At 44.2% G+C, this 9,137-nt stretch overlaps 1 protein-coding gene across 1 annotated transcript in view; it reads left to right on the top strand.

Moving 5' to 3' along the window:
* The first annotated feature begins 108 nt into the window (after positions 1 to 108).
* Positions 109 to 9,137, top strand: part of LOC125481187 (A disintegrin and metalloproteinase with thrombospondin motifs 5-like) — a 25,418-nt gene continuing 16,389 nt past the window's right edge. Inside the window, exon 1 of the mRNA XM_048592403.1 lies at positions 109 to 271. Coding sequence (XP_048448360.1) covers positions 118 to 271 — 154 coding nt within the window. The 5' untranslated portion in view covers positions 109 to 117. The remainder of the gene's footprint in view (positions 272 to 9,137) is intronic.

Genomic DNA, 9,137 nt, shown 5'->3' on the forward strand with positions numbered 1-9,137 from the left:
TTTACTCTGCGTATAACCCTGTGCTGTCCCTGTCCTGGCAGTGTTTGATGGGGACTGTTGAAGCCTCTAACTAATTGGCCTCCTCTTTATTTTGAATCTTCAGGGCATCTCCTGGGTATGCCGCATGACAGTTCAGATATCTGTACACAAGTCGGGGAGCTGCCAAGTTCCAATCAGATGATGTCCAACCTGTTGACACGGATCGATTACTCTGAACCCTGGTCCAAGTGCAGCAGTAAACTCTCCCTGGGCTTCTTCGAAAGTGGACGAGGTGGGTGGACTCGTCACAACATTCTTTGGTACATCCAACCGGTCAAAGTGACTGCATCTGGTGTGTTTTGGGAACAGCTTTAGCATGCGTTCCCAATCAGTGGCTGCTTCTCAGTTCCCCTGGCTAGGCTTGGAACGAGACACCAAGTTTGCAAATCTTCCCCTGAAATAGGAGCAGAAGTAGGCCTTACGGCCCCTCAAGCCTTCTCCACCATTCAATAAGATCACGGCTGATCAGTTTATGGTCCAAATTCCATATTACCATCGATTACACCCCTCCAAACCCCCGATAATCTTTTGTTCTTTTCCCTGACATGAATCCATCCACCTCCGACTCAAGAATATTCAATGGCCCCTTCAGGCAGACAGTTGTGAGGTTGGACAATGCTCCGAGAGGGAAGAAATTCTCCTTCTCCCTGCCCTGAGAGGGTAAGCCTGAATTTGAAACTGGTGCCTTCCCAGTTTGAACCACACGAGGAAACATCCTTTCACTTTGTTGAGACCATTCAGGATCTTAAGCACTTCAAAACAAGTCACCCCTGCCTCTTCTGAACTCCAGTGCAAACAAGTCAAGTCCATCCAACCTTTGCTCTGAAGTCTATGTGCTCACTTCTACTGAACCTTACACAGCTTTGCTAGAGGTAAGTCTGCCGCGACGCCTCCCCATCTTGACTACTGGTAGAATTTGGAGGACTTTTCTTTCTCGTCTAGACCTGCAATGTGTAGCCTCCCCACTGGCAAACAGACAAAGCCTGGCCCTCTTGAACCAATTGCCCGGTCGGAATGAATATGCCGGGTGCCGTGTGGACATCTTGAGGGAGTCTTAGAGTCATAAAGCATGGAAACAGATCCTTCGGTCCAACCAGTCCCAAATCAAACCATAATCCCAAACTAAACTAGTCCCACCTGCCTATGCTTAGCCCATGTACCTCCAAACATTTCTTATTCATGTACTTATCTAAATGTCTTTTAAAATGTTGTAACTGTACTCACATCTAACACTCCCTGTAGAAGTTCATTACACACACAAACCACTCTGTAAAAAAAAATTGCCCCTCTTGTCTTTTTTTAAAATCTTTCTTGTCTCACCTTAAAAATATGCCACCTAGTCTTGAAATTCCCCACCCTAGGGAAAAGACATCTGTCATTTACCTTATCTATAACCCTCACTATTTTATAAACCTCTATAAGGTCACCTCCCACCCTCCTATGTTCGAGTGAAAAGAGTCCCAGCCTATCCATATAATTCAAACCCTCAATTTCCGGCAACATCTTGGTAAACCTCTCCTGAACCCTCTCCAACTTAATAATGCCCTTTCTAAAACAGGGTGACCAGAACTGGACGTAGTACTCCAGAAGAGGCCTCACCAATGTCCTGTATAACCTCAACATAATGCCCCAACTCCTATATGCAAAGGTCTGAGCAATGAAGGCAAGCATGTTAAATAGTCAAAGGCTGAGAGAACAAACCCTAACAAAAATCCAAGAGTGGTGCCTGGACAAACAGATGCCTGAGTAGGTCATCACTGCAGCGTTGTTGCAACTGTGCAAAGCATTGGTGAGACAGCTTTGGTCCCTTTACTTGGGGAAGGATGCAATTGCATCTGAAGCAGTTCAGAGAAGGTTCACTAGATTGATTGCAGAGATGAAAGTCTTGCCTTACGAACAGTGATTGCTTACACTGTCTGGAGTTTAGAAGAATGAGAGGAGATCTAATTGAGGTATAGAAGGTGCTAAAGGGGTTTGGTAAAGTAGACTTGGAAAAGATGCAGGGCAATAGAGCGGTCATAGTTTTAGGATTGGGGTGGGAGCAGATTTAAAACAGCAATGAGGAGAAATTACTTCTCTCAAAGGGTCACAAACCTGTGGAATTCATTCCTCCAGAGTGTGGTGGATGCTGGGACACTGAATAAATTTAGGGAAACAATATTTTTTATAGTAATAGATTAAAGGATTATGCGGGGTGGGCACAAAAGTGGAGTTGAGGCCGAAATGAGATCAGCCATGATTGTATTAAATGGCAGAGCAGTCTCAAGGGGCTGAATGGCCTACTTCCACTCTTAATTCTCATGTTACATTCTCCGGCAATCCCAGCAACCGGTCCAATGCTAAACCTTGTCATTTGCATTAAATTTTTCTTCTTTCACAGGATGTGGGTGCCACTGGCTACAACAGCATTTACTGCCCATCCCTTGAACTGAGTGGCTCGCTCGGGCCACTTCAGAGGGAAGTGAAAAGTTAACCCCATTGACGTAGGTCTGGAGTCACAAATAGGCCAAAGATGGTTGCCATGTTTGACACAGAGAATGACTGGCTAAAGCACGGCAAGAGCGATACAGGATAAAAGGCTTGGTTTGAGGTTGTAAAACCAAAGGAATGCCTCCGGATTTAGTGGCCTCAACTACATTTGATCCATTTTCAGGGGACTTTGAGGAAGGGCTTGAGAGTATGGTAGCCAAGTGTGTCAATAATACAATGGTAGGTAAGAAAGCTAGTTGTGAGGAGAACACAAAGAGATATGGATACGTTATTGTTATGGCATAATGTTTTTCAAATGGTAATTGGGAAGTGTAGATGTACAAAGGCACCTGAATGTCCTTGTCCACTACGCAATGAAAGTAAACAGGTAAATGCAGCAAGCAATTAGGACAACAGATGGTATAACAGCCTCCATTGTAAGAGGATTTGAGTTCAGACTTAGAGATGTCTTACTGCAGTTATACAGAGCCTTGGTGAGACAGTATCTGGAATATTACTTGCAATATTGGCCTCCCTATCTATGGTAAGATATACTTGCATAGAGGGAGTGCAGCAGATGTTCACTCGGCTAACACCAGGAATGACATCCAATGAGGAGAGATTGATTCCACTGGGCCGCTATTCAATAGAGTTTAGAAGAATGAGAAGGGATCTGATTGAAATGTATAAAATTCTAACAGGGCTGGACAGACTAGATGCAAGGGTGATGTTTTCCCCGGTTGGGGAGTCTAGAACCAGGAGTAAAAAAATCTCTGTATATGAAGCAGACCATGAGATAAGGAAACATTTCATCACTGAAAGGGTAATGAACCTGTGGAATTCCCTAGCATAGGAGGCTGTGGAGGTCAAGTCACTGAATGTATTCAAGAAAAAGTTAGATATATCTTTTAGATATTAAAGACATCCAGGGAGATGGGGAGCAAGCAGGAGTATGGCAATGAGAGAGGATCAGCCATGCTAATGTTGAATAGTTGAACAGGTTCAAAGGTCTGAATGACCTACTCCTGCTCCTTGGTTTGATGATTAAGTGAATGGGAAGCAGTTACGCAAGTGGAGTAATATTTTACAGATAGTGAGGTTGTCCACTCTAGCAGGAAATCAGAATATTATTTATATGAAGAGAGCTTGTATCATCTTGCAGGGCAGAGGGATCTGGGTGTAATTCAATTTGATTTATTATTGTCACATGTACCTAGGTACAGTGAAAAGTTTTATTTTGTTTTAACCCCAGGCAGATCATAATACAAAGTGCGTTAGGGTAATAGAACAGAGTGAGGAATATAATATTATGGCTGAGAAGGTGAACAAAGAGCGAGATCAATATTAAACTTAAAATTTGGTGGTAAAAAAGTCACATAAATCTAGTACACAAATGCAGCAAGTGATTTGGAAGGCAAATAAAATATTGGTGTTTACTATGGAGAGAGGAATATAAAAATGGGGACATCTTGCTACATTTGTACAGGGCATTAGTACAGTGTACAATTCTGGTCTCCTTACATACAGAGGGATATATTTGTCCCAGGAACAGTTCAGAGAAGGTTCACTAGGCTGATTCCTGGAAATGAAAAGTTTGCTTTATGGGAAAGGATTCAGTCTTTATTCATTGGAGTTTAGAAGAATGAAAGAGGATCATTTGGAAACAGCTAAGATGCAGAGAGGGGTGGATGCTGACAGGATCTTTCCTCTCATTCTGGGACACAATCTAAAGAAAGGGATGCTCCATTAAATACAGGGCTGAGAAGGAATTTCTTCTCTCTGAGGGTGGGGATTCTGTGGAATTCTGTATCAGTGGAGGCTGAGTTACTCAATATGTTCAAGGCTGAGTTAGGTAGATTATCTGTGTGTGTCTGTGTGTGTGTGTAAGGAAAATAGAATTAAGACCACAGCCAGATCAGCCACAATCTTATTATGGTACAACTGCCTCAAGGGGCTGAATGGTCTACTCCTGCCATTGTTTATACGATCTGGATGATTTCAAAGGAAAGACCTAAGAGCACGGTGGCCTCAAGCTCACTATTCTCAAGGATAGAAACACCTCACCCTCCTCATTAACAGCTTAGAGCAAGTCCTCACACCCATCTCTCAACTCAAATGGGGCCTATTAACCCCAGGAGTATCCTGCAATGCTGTCGTCAACTGTAAAAGACTGTTTCCCTGAGGACATTACTAGCAGCAGGATCCCTGCCGTCAATACACTCTGGGGCTGTGGTGGGGGGAGTTGGGGGGGGGGGGGGTGTGGGGTCTGGTCTTCAACACAATAGTGGGTGCAGACCATGATGTGGTCCATGACACAGCCTCATCAAGAGAAAACGACAACAGAGATTGCTTGAGCTCAGAGGACACCACCAGCTCTGTGTCATCAACGCCTTACTGGCGGAAGAAAGGTTGCTCCTGGAGACATCCAGGATCAGGAACCTGATCGATGCCACCGTGACGCTCTGAACAGCACCGACTGTGATACACATCACTCTCTGGTACATATCAGGTTAACATGGAAGCTAGTGCACAGGTGCAGCAAGCTACTGGGAAGGCAAATGGCATGATGGCCTTTATCACAAAGGGAGCTGAGTACAGAGTCCTGCTGCAATTGTTTACAGCTTTGCTGAGACCTCACCGGGAGTCCAGACAGAGTTGGTCTCCTTATCTAAGAAGGATAGACTAGCTGTAGCGGGCGTTCAGTGGAGATTCACCTGACTGATTTTTGAGATGGTGGGATAGAAAGCAAGATCCGTACTCCTAAAAGTTTCGAAGAATGAGCGGTGATTTCATTGAAAGTTGCAACGTTCCCAAGGGTGGATGTTGATGTTTCATCCCTGGCCAGTGAGTGTAAACCCACAGGGACAGAGTCTCAGAATAAGGTGTAGGCCACATAAAATGGAGGAATCTCTTCAGAGGGTGAAGAAGCTTTGGAATTCTCAAGCCCAGAGATAGGAGGAAACTCAGTTTTTAAGTGTACTCAAGACAGCGAAAATCAAGGCATTGAGAGATGTGGGGAATGATACATTTTGAGATAGTAAAAACATCAAGGGACATGGATATCGAAGCTGCAGTCTAGTAAAGCTGTTCACTCAGTTGCTAGGGCCAAAACGCCAAGGTATTAACCACCCGAACTTTCTACAGTGACCTTGTCTGAGAAAGTGGGCAACTTTAACATCCCAGTCCTGGTCCTGCGATCTGTCCATCCTGGCTGAACTTATCTAGCCTGAAACCCGGTGCAGTTTCAGAACTGGACGATCAATAATCGACACGGTACCCCAGTGTCTGGCAGTCGCAAGGGAATAAAAGGAGAGGCCTCTGCACACTGCCTTCAGTGATCTCAGCGCAAGGTATGCCAATGCGAAAGAGGAGGCCGCTGATTTAAGCTGCTGGAGGGAACTGGCTGAGAATGGTCCATGTGATTGTTTTGTTCCACGATAAAGAACAGCAAACTCACCACTGGGTCAGACACCCCTGATCATTCAGATCCCACCGCCAAAGCATGGCCAAGCAGGATTTGAAGATGGAGGGCATTAGAACTAGTAACTAGAAGACAGAGTCTTGATCTCCAGAGTATGACAGTTTGGAAGAGGGTAGGCAGAGGTGAGACAAGACAAAACCAGAAAGCTCAAATGGCCGTCAAAGGAGCCTAGAGAGGACAAGGGCCAATGTCTGAATTTTGTATCGTAAGAATGGTTTTCTCCAAGATGTCCAACCCTGTGTTCAAGAGGCTGAAACATGGTTGTAACATGCGCACAAGATTCCAGATTAATAGTCCCATTCATGGAGTGCTGCACTGTCAGCAGGTTAGTGTAGAAGAGGTTGTGACACTGTTGGATGGTCAACACTGAGGGGGTACTCAGCAATTGGAGGAATGGTGGTTAAGGATTGACTGATACTGGGGTCAGAGAAATAGAGAAGAAGGATGCATTGCAGGTCTGGGAGAGCAGGGATAGAGGAAAGGAATTGAGAGACAAGTGATAGACAGATTGGAAGACAAAATAAAGGGTAGACATAGAGAAAGACAGAGAGAGAGGTGAGTGAGGTTTAAAGGAAGAAGATAATCAAATCATATTGAGAAGAAATGGCATGAGAAATAGCATTGAGATATAATATCAGAGATGAGTCAAACTGAACACAGAGATGGACGCTGATCAACTGTATAAATTATTGCATTTGATACAACCTATAGCTGATGCGATGATGTTAGAAATTGTCCAATATGAAAGGCAATTTTAAGGAAATTCTTCAAAGCTTTTATTGGTTGCTTTAATCAGAGAATAAACAAAATTCTTGAAATAGCAAGATCTAAAAGAAGAATTCAGCATCAAATCGAATCCACATATAATTTCTTTAATTGACCTTCATAAGTAGTGGAAAACTAAGACTATGGAGTTTTGAAATCAGTGACACATGCTAGAAATGAATTGTTGTAATTATTGATAAGCCTTTGTGAGATCTATTGCAGTACAAAGGGGGTTTGACTTTGAAGAAAGCTATTCAAATTGTGCTTGAAGCAGAAACCAGGAGGACTATCCATCAAGTCTGAGAGAAGATAAGTAACTTTACCAAAGGAGAGCAACAGGAGCTGTCTACGGTAAGGTATAAGCAGCGTAAGACACATATGTGACCAGCAAACACAATAAGGAAACCAAACAGCAGATATTAACAGTATCAATGCTGTGAATCATAGAATCCCTACAGTGTGGAAACAGGCCCTTCGGCCCAACATGTCCACACCGAACCTCAGGTCATCCCACCTAGACCCATCCCCCTAATCTACACATCCCTAAACACTATGGGACAATTTAGCATGACCAATCCACCCTAACCTGCACATCCCTGGGCGCTATGGGACAATTTAGCACGGCCAATCCACCCTAACCTGCACATCCCTGGACATTATGGGACAATATAGCACGGCCAATCCACTCTAACCTGCACATCTTTGGATTGTGGGAGGAAACCGGAGCACCCGGAGGAAACCCACGCAGACACGGGGAGAATGTGCAAACTCCACACAGACAGTCGCCCGAGGCTGGAATCGAACCCGGGTCCCTGGCGCTGTGAGCAGCAGCGCTAACCACTGAGCCACCGTGCTGCCCCAAACAAATGCTTCCAATGCCGTGTCATTGTCAACCCGCAATGCCGTGACTTGGATTCGAACCGAGGTTGCTGCGGCCACAACGCAGAGTACTAACCACTATACGATCATGGCGAGCTACTCGGAAGCTGAAGCTCTGGAACAAAAACAGCTCACAGACGGAAGAAGTACCCAGCTATGGCAAAAGAATCCTATATCTGTAAAACTATAGGTCACTTCTAAATGATCTGCAGAAGTAAGACACAGTTTAAAAAAACATGCTTAGTCATACAAAATATCAATACATAGGGCAGCACAGTGGCTCGCACTGCTGCCTCACAGTGTCAGGGACCCAGGTTCAGTTCCACCCTCGGGCAACTATCTATGTGGAATTTACATTGTTCTCTCCGTGACTGCATGGGTTTCTGCCAGGTGCTCTGGTTTCATCCCACACTCCAAAGATGTGCAGGTTGGGTGGGAGGCTCTTCAGAGGGTTGGTGTGGACTTGTTGGGCTGAATGGCCTGTTTCTACACAGTAGGGATTCTATGATTCTATAAAATATGACAACCGCCAGGAGAAAGGATAAAAGAGGCATTTCAACCAACTCCAGTTTCACAGAACTTGTTTATGTTAATGGATGTTTCATTAAGTCTGATACAGGGGCACTGTCCTATCAGAGCAAATACCATGGCTGATGTATCTGCTAGTACAGAGATGAAACTGCATGATCCAGTGGTGTAAGTCTGAAGATTAATATTGTGCTACTGGTAACACTGTAGCACAAATAATGTAAGAGAGTTGAAGAAATGTATGAAATTCACAATCAACATATTTCACTTCAGCCTCTATGCATGTCTTGACCTCAACATCCTTAAAATAGCAATTGATCCAGAAAAAGTGATCCAGGAACAAACCATTGTTGATCTTAGATGTTGTGAAACTTGCAAGAGTTCAGAAAAGATTTACAAGGATGTTGCTGGGGTTGGAGGGTTTGAGCTATAAGGTGAGGCTGAAGAGGATGGGGCTATTTTCTCTGGAGCGTGAGAGGCTCAGGGGTGGCCTTATAGAAGTTTATAAAATCTTCAGGGACATGCATAGGGTGAACAGCCAAGGTCTTTTCCCCAGGGTAGAGAAGTCCAAAACTAGAGGACATAGGTTTAAGGTGAGACGGCAAAGATTTAAAAGGAACCTAAGGGGTAACATTTTCATGCAGAGCATGGTGCATGTATGGAATGAACTACCAGAGGAATTGGTGGAGGCTGGTACAAATACAACATTTAAAAGTCATCTAGATCAATACATGAATAGGAAGAGTTTAGAGGGATATGAACCAAATGCTGGCAAATGGGACTAGATTAATTTAGAATATCTGGTCAGCACGGATGAGTTGGACCGAAGCGTCAGTTTATGTGCTGTACATCTATGAATCTCTACTTGAGGCAACCAGTAGAAGATTTTTTTCAGAGACAGTAGGAACTACAGATGCTGGAGAATCTGAGATAGCAAGGTGTAGAGCTGGATGAACACAGCAGGCCAAGCAGCATC

This window comes from Rhincodon typus, unplaced genomic scaffold, assembly GCF_021869965.1.
Source record: "Rhincodon typus isolate 14 unplaced genomic scaffold, sRhiTyp1.1 hic_rhity00001160, whole genome shotgun sequence".
Classification (NCBI taxonomy): domain Eukaryota; kingdom Metazoa; phylum Chordata; class Chondrichthyes; order Orectolobiformes; family Rhincodontidae; genus Rhincodon; species Rhincodon typus.